At 41.8% G+C, this 16,711-nt stretch overlaps 1 protein-coding gene across 1 annotated transcript in view; it reads left to right on the forward strand.

Moving 5' to 3' along the window:
- The window catches only part of LOC107382508 (collectin-12), a 59,727-nt gene continuing 43,016 nt past the window's right edge, over window positions 1-16,711 (forward strand). The window contains exons 1-2 of the mRNA XM_015954665.3: window positions 1-213; window positions 5,571-5,621. Coding sequence (XP_015810151.1) covers window positions 207-213; window positions 5,571-5,621 — 58 coding nt within the window. The 5' untranslated portion in view covers window positions 1-206. The remainder of the gene's footprint in view (window positions 214-5,570; window positions 5,622-16,711) is intronic.

The following is a 16,711-nucleotide window of genomic DNA, read 5'->3' on the forward strand; positions in this document are numbered from 1 at the left end:
ACTCAAAAAGCGCTTTCGTCTGCAGCGAGCAGGAGAACGGCGACGATGGGATTTTAAGGAGAACACAAACGAATTCAGACTTGTAGATTTTAAAAGCTTAAATCAGAAAAAAGTAAAAGTTTCGCGAATCCGCTGGATGCTGCGATGCGCAGAAAGTAACCGGGATCCTCATCGCTTCTACGTTCCTCATCGAGTTAGAAAACGCCATGAAAGGTACGAACCGCATCTTTATATTCAGATTATTTGTACACTTTGGCATCCCACTGAAGACCAAACCACATTTGAACAATTAGGAAGTACAATAAAGAAAATAATTGTTAGATAAACTTAAGAAGCCATTATCTTCACAGCTATTTCACACATTAGTTTTTGATTAACATAATACTCAATTTATTAAGTAAACTTATTGATTTTGTAACCTAAATTAGGCCTAGAGTCTAATAATTTTTCATTGGTTGTTTGAATTATTGTTTTCCTGTAAATTTTTATTTTGCCAGAATTGTTTGAAATCTCACTTTTTTCTTTTTAAAGGTACTAGAACTTTGTGTGACTGATGCACTGAATGAAAATGAATTTTAGAGAACAATTCATGCTTTCTTACAGTTTTCAGGCGAAAGTTGTGCTACGTTATGTAAGTAATCTGAAATCTTTAAGTGAATATGCTTTAAGTTGAAAATTGAAAGGAAAAACATTATTGAAAAAAATAATAATTACAGACAGCTAAACCAAAACAAACCTAAGTGACTTGAAGCAATATATATATATATATATATATATATATATATATATATATATATATATATATATATGTATTCACACACACACATTATAATTATGTAACAAAACTAAACAAAGTTGATTCAAATATTACAAAATATCTTAAACCAAATCACACTTTAAAGGGGCATTATGGAAGTTTGACAGCCAAATCATGTATAGAAATAACAAATTTCTTCTTCATAAATTCTCCTGCAATGTCCTGGTCCTGTAGAATGAGCCCTGGCATTTTTACTGTGATTGCCTGTTTTTCTGTAAAATCACAGAAAAAGAGAGATGCTCGGGTCGAGCAGGCTGCTTCATGCGCGTTCACGCTCAGGCATCGCCCGTAGCATTTGCTATCAGTAGCTTTAGCAGCAGAGAGTGAGGTAGTGCCAACTCAGCGACTTTGTCGCTGTTCCTAACGCCTAGTGATGAACCTAGCTACATTTCTGAGGACCCTTAGCAACTTTCTTCTAGATATTCCCTGCAAATTAGCAACAAAATAGTAGGGCTGGGGGTAAACGATTATTTTTAAAACGATTATTCTGACGATTATTTTATCGAATAGTCGACTATTCTAATGACTATTTAGAAAATTAATCTAATGATTATTTTTCTATTGCACAATTAACAAAAACCAGAAAATCTCAAATAAATTCCTCAAAAAAATTGATAAATTCTTACTGTAAGAGAATAAACACTATAGGCCTTCCATTTTGTATAACACTGCGTTTATTGTGTTGGTTGGTTATGTTCTGGTGACGTGTAGAACTTGGGAGTACAGGCTGCTGCCTGAGAGGTGGTAGAAGATGGAGTGTCTCCATGCTGCTTTGTTTTGGTCACTTACAGGTGCTGGCCAGTAAATTAGAATATCATCAAAAGGTTGAAAATATTTCAGTAATTCCATTCAAAACGTGAAACTTGTACATTATATTCATGCAATGCACACAGACCAATGTATTTCCGATGTTTATTACGTTTAATTTTGATATTTATAGGTGACAACCAATGAAAACATCAAATCTGGTATCTCAGAAAATTAGAATATTCTAAAGGCCAATGAAAAAATGTTTGTTTCTCTAATGTTGGCCAACTGAAAAGAATGAACATGAAAAGAATGTGCATGTATAGCACTCAATACTTAGTCGGGGCTCCTTTTGCCTCAATAACTGCAGTAATGCGGCGTGGCATGGACTCGATCAGTCTGTGGCACTGCTCAGGTGTTATGAGAGCCCAGGTTGCTCTGATAGTCGTCTTCAGCTCCTCTGCATTGTTGGGTCTAGCGTATTGCATCCTCCGCTTCACAATACCCCATAGATTTTCTATGGGGTTAAGGTCAGGCGAGTTTGCTGGCCAATCAAGGACAGGGATACCATGGTCCTTGAACCAGGTGCTGGTGGTTTTGGCACTGTGTGCAGGTGCCAAGTCCTGTTGAAAGGTGAAGTCTGCATCCCCATAAAGTTGGTCAGCAGCAGGAAGCATGAAGTGCTCTAAAACTTCCTGGTAGACGGCTGCATTGACCCTGGACCTCAGGAAACAGAGTGGGCCAACACCGGCAGATGACATGGCACCCCACACCATCACTGACGGTGGAAACTTTACACTGGACCTCATGCAACGTGGATTCTGTGCTTCTCCGCTCTTCCTCCAGACTCTGGGTCCTTGATTTCCAAAGGAAATGCAGAACTTGCTTTCATCAGAAAACATAACTTTGGACCACTCAGCATCAGTCCAGTCCTTTTTGTCCTTGGCCCAGGCGAGACGCTTCTTGCGCTGTTTCATGTTCAAGAGTGGCTTGACACACGGAATGCGACACCTGAATCCCATGTCTTTCATGAGTCTCCTCGTGGTGGTTCTTGAAGCGCTGACTCCAGCTGCAGTCCACTCTTTGTGGATCTCCCCCACATTTTTGAATGGGTTTGTCGTCACAATTCTCTGCAGGGTGCGGTTATCCCTAGAGCTTGTACACTTTTTTTCTACCACATTTTTTCCGTCCCTTCGCCTGTCTGTTAATGTGCTTGGACACAGAGCTCTGCGAACAGCCAGCTTCTTTAGCAATCACCTTTTGTGTCTTGCCCTCCTTGTGCAAGGTGTCAATGATTGTCTTTTGGACAGCTGTTAAGTCAGAAGTCTTCCCCATGATTGTGGTGCCTTCAAAACAAGACTGAGGGACCTTTTAAAGGCCTTTGCAGGTGTTTTGAGTAAATCAGCTGATTAGAGTGGCAGCAGGTGTCTTCTATATTCAGCCTTTTCAGAATATTCTAATTTTTTGAGATACCAAATTTGGAGTTTTCATTAGTTGTCACTTATGAATATCAAATTTAAATGTAATGAACATTGGAAATACATTGGTCTGTGTGCATTGCATGAATATAATGTACAAGTTTCACGTTTTGAATGGAATTACTGAAATATTTTCAACCTTTTGATGATATTCTAATTTACTGGCCAGCACCGTATGTGCGTGAGGCGAGTGGTCTTACGGGTTAAACCAAACTCAGGTGATATTTTACACTAAACCGAAAACCCACAACACTCTAAATGTAATAAAAGGGAGATCTACACCACAAAAAAGATGAACTCTAAACCAAAACGTAACAGCTTATCCCAACGCAAGAAGCTGTTAGCGAAGATGCTAACAGTAGCTTTACCAACATTAAGTTCAAGTTACCAAGTTTAAATAAACCAAAAACACCCAGCAGCAAACAGACCAGCACGGAGGAGAGACTGCTACCACCAAAACAGCTCTCCTAATGTCTGAAAGAAGCTCCTTGATGAAGGGAGAAGCGCTCCCGGTGATTTTCTACATCTGCGGTAGACACGAAGCAGCGCATCTGACCCCGGAAGTTGTTGTCCGTTGCCGGGAGACGAAGGCGGGCAAAACAGGAAAATAATCTAGTAGAGGACGGACGTTGTTCCGGGTCTTCGGTATTTGGCGGAGATGTTATTGAAGGCGGAGAAGAGGGCGAACTAGAGGAAAAACAGGCAGATTCCTCCTCTATTTACAAACTCCTGGGAATGCAACAAGTGGGCGCGGTGCGTCGACTTCCGGATCTGACGTCGACACATTTTTAGAATCGAGCCGTCGACTTCGTCGAGGCTTCGCTACAGCCCTACAAAATAGTCATTTTTGCTCCGAACCGTTCCTTGAACATTGTTTCAGCTGTTGTCAAGGATATAAAAGTAATAGATACGAAAGACATTACTGGCCCTTTAGCTTACTGAGTAAGACCTTGGACTCTCGTGTGGAAGACCTAGGTTCGATTCTGGAAGTGAACATAATTTATTTAGAGTAAATATTTTACATTAATGGTATATTTTTTACAGTAAGATGCCCAAATTTTTATTTGAGACTCGCCGGCATTGATTTCACAGATAAAAAATATAGGTTCAACTTTCATTTTGGAACAATTTTTCGAGCAAGGGAAGGGAATGATCTGTGAAGCTGACGGACTGACCCATCTTAAACCTTTGTCGGCTGTGCTGAAGAGAAAGGCACAGAACCAAATAATTTAATTAATTAGCTGCGCGTTCTCCTGTCCTCTGTCCTTCGGGCCACACACACACACGGGACTGTCTCAGCTGTTATTTTCGCTAAGGAGTGTGCACGTACAGCATGCGCACCTCGTGCACGAGCCTACTATTGAAGCTGCGTTACGCTTTTGGCCTGAGGGGGCAATCGCGAGCATAAAAATTCAAAACTCCGTAAAGTCCCTTTAAAGAGTAACTAAACCCCAAAATAACTTTTTTGCTATTTAACTGTATAATTAGGTCTTTACAAATGAAATGTTTTAGTTTCAGTGCATTATTTGACATGTTTGTGTAAACTTGATTAAATCTAGAATCTAGGTCTAAAAATCTCTTAGTGCTGCCCCCTGTAGGTTGAACTGTGTCTACTGCATTTAAAATTTGTGATTGACTGGGCTGGTACAATTTCACGTCATCGGTACAGTCTCCTCCCACTGCTCCTCCCTCCCAAGATGGAAATTCCCCACACTTGCCCATGCCACTCTGTGCCTCCTGGCAACGCCCACTTTCATGGCATTTTTCAAATCTTGACTAGGGGTGGAGTTACATTTTCTGATTGTGTGCAGTCCGTCTTTACAGTATTTTTTTTTAATATTGCAGAAGAAATATTAGATTTGATTAAAATGATTCAACAGTTTGATTTTTAAAATGTAGGATTTGCCTGCAACCATAAAAATAAACAATCCAACACATCTAGATTTATTTTTAAGTTGATCTACCATGTTACTTTTTTAGTTACATAAAGATTATTTATGCATCGTAGCAAAAAGTTCGCTGTACCTGGGTTTAATAGAAATCATTTAAAGAGACTGTAATTTGATTCTGAAATCTTGATTTTATCCATCTGAGAGAAACTCTGGTTTATTAACACTCAGGAATGTGAGATCCACTCTTCATCCGATGCAACCCCTTCTGACCTCCCAACAGTAAACACACTCTCATACCCCCCCGCCCCCCATCTCTCTCCTCTTCGCTCCATCTGTCTACCATTACCAGTGATGTCCTCCTTGTTTTGCTCCAGTTTTCATTGTAGTGCAGGAGCAGAGTGTAATTAGGGTTTACTGTCAACAAACCAGTGAAACCGCAGCCCGGTGCGCGCCTTGGATCAGCGATCTCCACACATAAACACACAAAGACAAAGGATGAAATCATCTTGGTTCTGATTTCTTTTTGGTTGTCAGGAATTTGTTTGGATTATGGAATCATTCTGGTTGCATTTATCTTAATAAACCCCATTTAGTTAGTGTGTATTAACAATTTGTGTTTCTGATTTTGTCCCACAGACGACTTTGGAGACGAGGAGGAAGTACAATCTTTTGGATACAAGAGGTTCGGTGAGTGCATGAGAAGAGAGTTTAATTTTGTTTTCCTTGAAGCTGGAGGAGAAACCAGCTCAGTTGGAGCTCTGATTATTAAACTTTTATAGACTTTCAAATAAATTGCCATTGGTAAAAGGCACTAAGTGTGTGGCCTTAAGTCTTTCTCCTTTTCTGTTGCTACTAACTCAGATTTACCTGATATTAAAAGACATGCTGTTTAAATCCAGCCTACTAGTTTGGTGGAAGCAGCTCAGAAGCTTGTCTTATCTCTGATATTTGGCACCAAAAATGATGATTAAAAAGTAGCTACCAGGCTGTGAGGTCCATGTCACCACAGGCACACAGAATGACGATGTCATTTATCCACGCAAAGTGAGTCGATTAAACCCGATGACTCACATAAACATGTCTAAGGGCTCACGATGTGGTTTCCTGAAACTTAAAGCATAGTTATGGGTTTGTTTTGTGAAAAACAAGGATGGAGTTTAACACTCTGGAGGCAGGCGTTGCAGATGTGCAACAGTTAAAACCTACCTACCTGGTTAATCCACATACATATTTCATGAGCATTTTTTAACTCAGAAGTACCCCTGAAGGACTTAGCTGTTCGTCCTTTTATCAAAACTTATTTTGAGCCTGAGATTAACCCTCTCAGCGATTTTTTTCTGTGGAAATCTGCTGCAGCCTGCTATAGATTTAGTTTTTTTTACTAACTCTAACCCTTTACCCGGCAGACTTCAGGAATATGTTACAGTAGGCGTGGCCTTTAGCAGATGAATATCATCTCCCGCACAGCAACGTCTTAAATGCAAAGTTATCTTCTGACAGTTGATCACACACACACACACACACACACACACACACACACACACACACACACACACACACACACACACACACACACACACACACACACACACACACACACACACACACACGGCAGCATGTTAGAATCTTTTGAATGACTAATTTAACTACATTGAACTGCTTTAGTAATAATTTAATCTCTTATTCAGGAGTAAAATAAAGAAACAAGCTAAATCATCACATATCTGTGGCATCAAGAAGCATCTTCTGAGTTCAAACACAGGGATGGAGCACGATGTTTACACCTGAACAGTATCAGGATGTTTTAACTCACAGAGGCCTGCAGGTTTTCTGTTTTATGAGCAAACCCCTGATAATCTGCTTGTTATGAGCGCTAAACGTTATTTTGCCGCTGCCGTGCGGAGCGGTAGGGAAACACATTTCAAACAAGGAACCGAGTCCGACAGCGGAACCGAGCAGAATTCTGATGACGTCACACCGGTGCGCGAAGGTGTGGGTTCCAACCCACAGGAGAGGAGGGAGAGAGGAGGTAAACAGCGAGTTGAAGGACTGAACGGATGTCTTTGAGCAGAAGTGTACACCCACCCCCCCCACGGGTTAGACGCGGCGCTCATGCAGGTGTCTCTTTCTGTTCCGGTGCTGCTACACGCAATATTTTTAATTTATTAAGACTATAATTTATTTTTACTCAGTAATGGATATGATTTAAAATGTAGCGAATTACAATTCTTAAAAAAAAACTTACTCAAGTAAAAATAAAAGTCCAGATTTTAAAAACGACTTAAAAAGTATAAATATACAAAAAAAGCTACTCAATTACAGTAATGTGAGTAAATGTAATTCGTTACTTTCCACCTCTGGGTAAATGGCCTGTATTTGATATAGCACCTTCTAGAGTCCTGGAACCCCCCAAGGCGCTTTACAACACAATCAGTCATTCACCCATTCACACACACATTCACACACTGGTGGGGATGAGCTACGATGTAGCCACAGCTGCCCTGGGGCGCACTGACAAGGGCAAGGCTGCCGAGCACTGGCGCCACCGGTCCATCCGACCACCACCAGCAGGCAACGTGGGTTAAGTGTCTTGCCCAAGGACACAATGACAGCAACAGACTCCTGTGCCACCGTCGCCCCGTTGTATAATATATAAAGTTATAAAGTTGTTATAAAATCCTGATAAAGCTTTATTAATTGCTGAAATGTTGCTTAATGTGTTTGTTTGGGCACACAAGTTGTAAAACAGCCAGTAAACACATGCCTCTTATGCGCGACAGAGAGATTTGATGTTACGACAGTGACGTTACACAGCAAGCCATGAGAGGGCGACAGAGAGCATGTTCGCAAAGTTCAGGAGTGAGTCTTTAAGGCATTTTAATCTCTTTTCTTTCAGGGGAAACATGAAAGATGAGGGGTACATTTTCCTGGGATGCCACACATGTTCACATTTCATGACTATATGGCATTACCTTGCTAAATGACATCCTATTTAGCCATTTTTTAACCCAAAATGTGACTATAATTAAAAAAGAAGACCTCATGCTGAAACAAGGAAATGTGAAATTAATGATCAGGACTATGGCTATGAACAAACACATTCATAATTTTGGATAAAGATCTAAAAGGGGGACCTAAGGGCAGTCTTTCCTTTGCACACACTTAAACACATCATAATTATCCTCCTCGGAGACACCGCGCATGCTCCATCACTGTGTAGCAGATTTAAGGGTCATTTGGGAGCCTCTGTGTCTCTGTTTGCAGGGTGTTTCTTCAGAATGACTTATTTACACACAAAAAAATAAAAAAAACTAGCCAAAGTCCGCGAAAGTGAGGCGGCGGACTAAATTGTTTAACTCCACACCAGCAATGATGGATTTAAACTGTGTTGGAACACAATCTCTTTCATCCGAGTCACCCGAATCCAGGCATCCTGTTTGTCTTCCTCCACGAGCGCGTGCCACTTCTGTGCATGGATTCCATTAGAGAGCTGTAGGGATGGGAGCCAACTCTTTTTTCGACTCAAACTTCACGTTAGTATGACCACAGGGAGAGAGCTGCTGAAGTCTCAGCAGAGACAGGGCAGCTGTTGGGAACTGCCGGCTCAGAGGGTTTATTGAGCAACCGAAGTGCATGCATGCAGCCCATCTCAGGCCTTCAGTCTTCCACTACAAGTTCTGTAAATGTGGTTCTCAGGGGGAATCAAACACTGAGGTTTTCTTCACATGTTTGGCTTTAATTTGTTTCTCCAGAGCCTGATGGTGTTTAAATGACAGACATGTCGGAGCTGTGAATGTTGTTCAAATCTGTCTCTGGTTTGTTAAAGTCTCACTGAAAAACAGAACACTTAATCCTGGTGGTTTTATTCAGTGAATGCAAACAAGTGGTTCTTATTTAAGTGCACTTTTATATGCTGATTTTTGTATTCCACTTTTTTTATTGAAGTTCAGCAACTCTTTCTGCACATAACTGAAACAGGAATAAGGAGCTGTCAGCAGGTAAACTAAGTTTCCCATGTTGGACTGAGTTGTCATACCTCACCGTTAGGTCCGTTTACTTAACAGTATTTGATAGAGTGAATGTGTAGAAAAAATAAAGAAATGAGTGCTGAGAAGTTCTTTAACCCTCCCACTGTCCTATCGGGTGACCCCTCCTTGAAAGGTGACCGTTGAGCAGGGTTGATGGTTTATCCCTTGAGGTCCATGTGGCAGGGGTGAGTTGGTGTTCACTTCTCACCCCTGCCACATGGACCTCAAGGGATAAACAATCAAACCTACTGCCCGAGTCACCTCAAATGGCTCCTCTCTATGTGGAGGAGCAGCGACTCTACTCCGAGCCCCTCCCAGATGACCAAGCTTCACATTCTATCTCTAAGGGAGAGCCTTGGCCGCTTGTATCCACGATCACGTTCTGTCTGTCACTACCCAAAGCTCGTGACCATATGTGAGGGTAGGAACGTAGATCGACCGGTAAATCAAGAGCTTCACCTTCTGGCTCAGATCTTTCTCCACCACGACAGAGCGGTACAATGCCTGCATCACTGCAGACGCAGCACCAATCTGCCTATCGATCTCGCGTACCATCTTTCTCTCACTCGTGAACAAGACTCCCGAGATACTTAAACTCCTCCACATGACGCAGGACCTCGTTCTACCCTTTTCCGATTCAAGACCATGATCTCAGAGAAATTACTGCATATTTTGACAAAATTAAAAGTCTTTAATGTTGTTAATGTCCATGGACTCCTATTGGCGTTGAACAGTAACATCATTCACTGCAAAAACATTAGTGATGTGCTGACATCTTAGCAAAGTCCTTTTGCTTAGAGACACAATGGCTGAGAGGACTGAAGCATCACATTTTCCCTGTCCTCTGTTTAACCGGGAATTTCCTAGAATTCTTATAGTGGAAGAGCAGCTATGTTTAAACACTTTGAGCCTTAGAGATTTCCTAGTGGTTTGAGTAAATAATGTTTTATAAATGGGTTAGGGTTAGGAAAATGCTTTTCTTCCTGTTTGTGATCAAATGCAGGTAACTGACTTTTCCCCTTATTTAGTTAAGACAAAATTTATATCCTTGAGGAAAGTTTGGCGCACTTCCCGGCGTTCCACAAAGATCCCACAGGGGTTCCATTAAGTGTGTAATGTCAACACACATCTAGTAACACAAAGTGACCAGGTGTGGAAATTTTCAGACGAACTTATAGGAATATTTGACACTTTGAACCCAACAAACTATGATTTGTTCAGATTTCTCTCTCTACATAAGTTATTACAGTCACGGTCAAAAGTTTAAGACCACTTGAAAAATGGCCAAAAAACATATTTTGTATGGTTGAATCTTAACAAGATTCCAAGTAGTGCTTCACCATGCAACTAGAGGAAATGAGAGTGAAACGAAACATTTTTGAGCAGCAATTCACTGAAAACAAGGCTTAAACTAAAACATGTGGTTTTACGGCTGATCAAAAGATTAACACTGCAAGTCCAAAAAAATAAAAAAAATAAATAAAACCCTTAACCCCAAAAACAGAAATCAAAGTTCCAAACATGAACTCAGTAGTGTGTAGCTCCACTGTTTGTTATGGTTTGGGGAATACGTCTAACCCAAGACATGCAGAATCACAAACCCGTACACAGATAGATGGATAAATAATATATTTTATTATAAATTGGGTAACTGAAGGCGCACTGGGAAGTCCAGTGGGATGGGAACGGGAGTGGAGCGTCTAGTGGAGGAGAGCAAACACAGGTGAGTCCAGGGAAGCAAGTCTTAACTAGGAAGGTGCAGAGAAAAGACTTACTGGGGGTGCGGGAAACGCTCCTGAGTGAGGGGGGAGGTTGTGAGCCGGGGTGTTCCCAAGTGGAGGAGTCCAGGAGAGGGAGCGTGAGGTGAGTAGGCGAGGGGGTCGGTCAGGTTGAATGGAGAACGTGCCTGAGTGAGGTCCGGAAATCCTATGGAGCATAAGTGTGGTATCCTGAGGTGTCGAGAGAACCTGGAGGTGAGTAGCCAAAAATACCAAAAGTCACAAGAGAGCTCACAAGAACACTAGAGTCTCAAAAAGTTTTAGAAAAAAATGACGAAGGCTGGAAACTACCAGGCTGTAGCAGTCATCCGGCGTTGAGCTGTGTTCTCCATCCACCTTATGTAGGAGACCCGCTGATTGCAGACCAGGTGCAGATGGAACACTTCATCTCCTGCAAAACACAACTCAAGGTGGAAAGTTGAGAGAAGTACTCACCCCGGCTCATGTATCTGTTATTGTCGAGCACTTCATGCTTGATGCTAGCATTTCCATGAGGTGAGTTGGAGTATTTCTCCAGTTGGTAAAGACTGTCTGGAACTGTCCATTTTTGTAAACATCCCTTTCCATCCACCCCCAAAGGTTCTCAATTAGATTTAGATGAAGAGAAAAAGCAGGATGGTCCAAAAGACAAGTCCCTTGTCTTGCATGCATTGTGTCCTGCTGAAGAACCCAGTATTTACCACATAGATGAGGGCCCTCGCTCATGAGGGATGCACTGAAACATCTGGACATAGTCAGCGGCCTTTTGACAACCTTGCATCTCCTGAAGCTCCATTGTTCCACTGAAGGAAAAAACTCCCCAAACCAATATGGTGCCCCCTCCCCTGTGGTGTGCAGAAAACATCTCAGGGGGAATCTGCTGGTCATGACAGTAATGTTGGAAACCATCAGGACCATCAAGGTTACATTTATTCTTATCTAAGAACAAAAATTTCTTCCATCTTTCAGTGTCCCATGTTCAGTCAGGTCTGTGGTGTTTAAGGAGACAAGGCCTTTAAAGATGCCATCTGGTGGTTATGGGGCTGCTGCCGGCACCAGTAATGGCCTTAAGTTGGGTCGAGGGTCATCCAGCATCTTGACGGACAGCTGATTGAGTCCTCCAGCTCAGTGCTGGTGAAATTTCTTTTGGGTCTTCCACTTGACCTTCCATTAGGATTATTTAAGAAATTCCAAATGACTGTCTCACTGCATCCCACCTCAGCACTGACCCTGCTAATGCAGTTCAACAACACAACCACCTTTTTGCACAGATTTGGCCTTTTCAAGACATGTGGTGTCAATCTTTTGATCAGCTGGAAAACGGCCCGTTTCTGTTTAAGCCTATCTATCTATCTATCTATCTATCTATCTATCTATCTATCTATCTATCTATCTATCTATCTATCTATCTATCTATCTATCTATCCATCTATCCATCTATCCATCTATCTATCTATCTATCTATCTATCTATCTATCTATCTATCTATCTATCTATCTATCTATCTATCTATCTATCCATCCATCCATCCATCCATCCATCCATCCATCCATCCATCCATCCATCCATCCATCCATCCATCTCTGTCTGTCGTCTAAACACAGTATCCTCACACACACTCCCCGTTCCTTGACTGAGCCAGCTCATATGGTTATCATATTTTCCTCCTTGCCCATTTGAATCTAGGCCAGATCCTTGCAGCTCGTTGAAACATGTTTTTCTGTGAGGGTCTGACATTAGAAGGCCACCAGAACAAAAACAAACTTCTCTGGAACTTTGGATCAACTCTTCCAGTCCTGTTAGTGCTGCTGTAGTCGTTGATTGTTTGCTGACTAACTACCAAACCATCCATCCACCTTCCACTGCTTGTCCTCATCCTGCTTATTTTGTGAAAGTTACAGATCCAGGAGGAAAGTCTAAACAACCCTCTCCTCTGAGAGACCGAAGCATTCCCAGGCCAGATTGGGTGAATATTTCCTCCAACGAGGTTTGGGTCTACCTTGGGGTCCTCTCCTTGTGGGATGTGACTGGAACACCTCTAAGACCACCTCAGCTGACTCCTTTTGATGAGTAGGAACAGTGGCACAAGTCTAAGCTCTGCCTGGATGTTGGGGCACCTTTTTTTGTTGTGTTCTTCACACATTTTTCTTTATTTTCCAAAGATAGAACGGGATGTAAATTCTAAACCTTGATAAGGCCGCCCCTTTGTGGGTTTCCCCCCCAGCCCAAAAACTATGTTAGGTGGACATGAATGAGTGTTTTTCTACTTAAGACCTTGTGATGAACTGGATGACCTGCCCAGGATGTACCCCACCTCTTATGGAGTGTTACAAACATTTGTCCTGGCTCAAGATGAGTAACACAAGTGCTGCAGTCCTTGAAATAAACTCCAAGGTGTTCTAACAGAGTAAAAATGTGGTGCCCTGGTTGAGGATAAATGGCTGTAGGAGTCCATCCTGTGACCTTCTTTGACATTTTGGATAGAGGTCTCCATCCCACCCGTCTCCTGCACCCACACACGTGGATTCAGAGACTCATGGCTTGGGACGGTTGCGGTTGGTGGGGAACCCCGATTGCCCTATTTCCTGCACTTGTTATGGTTTCTCCAGCTAGGCCCCGAAACATTCCAGGAGCTGAGCATGATACTGAGGTGTCTGTGCCTCAAACCAGCTGTGTCAGCACAGATCAGCTCGGTTCAATCCAGAGGGTCTGAGCGTTCCCCGGCTTTGGAACGACATGTCACCTCATCCATCCAGGCTGACAGCGATTCACACGCACTGGTGTTAACATTTCATTTTTATTAGCAGTGAAATCCAGGTTTTCCCACATTTCTTTCCTTCAACTTTTTTTTTCAGGATTTTTTGGCACCTTGTGATCTCTTAAATTCATGTGAGGGGCACCACTCCCTTTTCCCCCCATGTGCCATACCACCGTTTCCCTCTGAGACTTTGCTGTCAGATTCCATTTGCAAACACATTTATCATGCATGTGAGTCAGAACTAGCCTCCATTTGCTGCTAATATTTACATTTTATTTTCAACAATCTCACATTGCATTGCTTTTATTTCCTTTCCAAAGCCTCTAAATCCATGTTTTATTTTTATATAACTCAGATTTCTTACATCTGTTCCTTTCTGCTTTGCCAAGTGGCTCCAAATGACTTCAACAGGTTTTAGTTAAAGGCCTCAAAGTGACCACATTAGCTGAGAAGCCAGACACGGATCTGTAATCCTGATCTGAGTTTTCTGCAGGTTTACACCTGTTGTCGATAGAAGACAGAAATGGAGAATCGCTTACTGAGTCACCTGTTGGAGCAAAACAGACGGAGCTGTAAAAACTCGCCTTTTTTTCTTAAACTTTTAAGTTTTTGGCTCGTAAAAATCAAAAACTGAAGTGTTGTAAAGTCATGCTCAGACATCACAGAAGGAGCTGATTGATTATTTATGATGAAATCGTTTAATTTAACAGTCACATGGAGCAAAGGCAGGTCGTTCTTTCATGTGGGTGAAAAGAAAACTTCAAATTTAGTAGAGATGTGTATTGGTGAAATTCTGGTGATACGATACGTATCACGATATAATGCGATTCGTTCAGCCAGACGATATTAGCTAATTATTTAAACTGAATTTATTTTAGGAAAATTCAATAAACAGTCCAAACTGATACTTAACATGTTTAACATGAGGTATGTGAACCATAATAGAGGGATTTATACTTCAATGGTGGAAACAAAACTCATTGCACACTGCTGCCAATTAGCGGTCGGTGTTTAAATTGCAGCTAAAGAAAAGAAAATACACAAATGTTTGCATGTAAGTTCTTTCAAAAATTAGACACACGGCTTTTGAATGTTGATATATTATCGCAGGAAAAATTATACGATATAAATATTTTCTTACATCCCTATAATTTAGTCATTTGCTAACAAGAAAGTCTTTTGTTCTTGTATTTTTCCCCTCAAAATAACATTTAAAATACCTTTGTTTAAAGATTAAGCAACACCAGTCATGTACATATACTCTCACTACCATTTCATTATGGTGAAGCTTAGTGCTCAGTTGATCTTTGGTTAGAGACAGCGGCAGCTAAGGAGTTGTGCAGGAGTGTGTGTATTCATAATGTTCGGATATGACAGAAACAAACCAGGCTGCTTCAGGACAACATGCACAACATTAATGATCCAACGGTTCGGTCCGCATGAAAATCAAGTGACCTCTGCAAAAATGTCATTTTAAATTCAAAAATGTGTGTGTGTGTGTGTGTGTGTGTGTGTGTGTGTGTGTGTGTGTGTGTGTGTGTGTGTTACAGTTATTCTAGGAATGTATAGTCAATAGACCTTTACATAAAGCTCCTGTGTCCTTTTTTAGCACACAGTTTGGGGGAAAAGTGCATCAAAATCGATGCATCTCTTTAATGCTATCATTGTTTTTTTGTACTCAGTGATGATAATGAACTTTCATCTCAAATGAAGAGTTAACTGTCTCAGATTTGGCAGTCTAATAATATTTTGTGGTTATAATTCATCTAAACTAGTATCACTTTTATTTTTATTGCAGAACGTCTCATTCTGCAGAGAAGTGAAGTCTAAGAAGTGAATGTCTCTTTTACTGAGCCACCCATCCATCATCCATTATCATCCACTTATTCAGGGTCGGGCGGCAAGAGCAGCAGCCTAAGCAGGGAGGCTCAGACATCCCTCTCCGCAGCCACTTGGACCAGCTCCTCCGGGTGAATCCCAAGGGGCTCCATGGCCAGCCGAGAAACATAGTCCCTCCAGCGTGTCCTGGGTCTTCCTTCATGTCTCCTCTCAGTTGGACATGCCTGGAAAACCTAACCAGGACAGTGTCCAGGAGGCTTCCTAACCAGATGCTCGACCCACCTCCACTGGCTCCTCTAGATGTGGAGGAGCAGCGGGTCTCTCCAAGCCCCTCCTGGATGAACGAGCTTCTCACCCTATCTCCAAGGGAGAGCCCAGACACCCTGTTAATCTTGTTCTTTCAGTCACTACCCAAAGCTTGTGACCATAGGTGAGGGTAGGAATGTAGATCGATTGATGAATTCAGAGCTTTGCCTTCTGGCTCAGCTCTCTCTTCACCACGACAAATCGGTACAACGCCCGCATCACCAGTCCACCTATTGACTTCCCGCTGCAGCTTTCCCTCACTCGTCGACAACGCCTCGAGATACTTAAACTCCTCCACTTGGGGGAAGACCTCGTCCCTGACCCGGAGAAGGCATTCTACCCTTTTCCGACTCAAGACCATGGCCTCAGACCTATAGAGGTGCTGGTTTTTATCCAGTTTTTATGTAAAATGAGGTAAATATTAACTCACAAAAGCTCTTGCAGGTCTGTTCAATCATGCGTTGATGAAACATAGACATTGTTTTAACATTGTTCCTGCAAGAAGCGTTGTGCTTCACAATGAATGTTAAAATTTCCCGCAGTGGACCTCTTCTCCTCAGCTCAGTAATTCATTTCTCCCCTCCCTTTCACGATACACAGAGAAGTGCTTATTTAGATTGTCATTATAACATGTTATAAACACGTATGTTTGGGAGGTTCTAGATTATATTGTTCACATTCACATGTTCAGAAATCCTTTAATGTTTCATGTTTGAATTCCGCCCCTTCGTAGAAGGCCCTCAACAGTGATGGGCAGATGAGCTGAGGTAAAACCAAGGAGGAAGTCAATAAGAATTTTTTTTTATTGACAACCTTAATTCTGTAAGGAGATGGGGCAGAATGAAAAACCGTCGTCTAATCTAAAACAGAACGCACATACCAGATGAGGATTAACTCAAAAACTCCCAAGTCGTGACTAAAACTGTTCCAAAACTATTATTGAATCTTCTGGGAGCTTCTCCAAAGCGCATAACAAAGGAGGGAGAAGTGAATGTGGTGACGAGGACAAAGAAGATAATTAAATAATTGTATAAATAAGAGCAAGAAAATGAAAGCCAGAGAGCAATCAAGTTTCATGTGACTTGCGAA

This window comes from Nothobranchius furzeri, chromosome 7 (genome assembly GCF_043380555.1).
Source record: "Nothobranchius furzeri strain GRZ-AD chromosome 7, NfurGRZ-RIMD1, whole genome shotgun sequence".
Classification (NCBI taxonomy): Eukaryota; Metazoa; Chordata; class Actinopteri; order Cyprinodontiformes; family Nothobranchiidae; genus Nothobranchius; species Nothobranchius furzeri.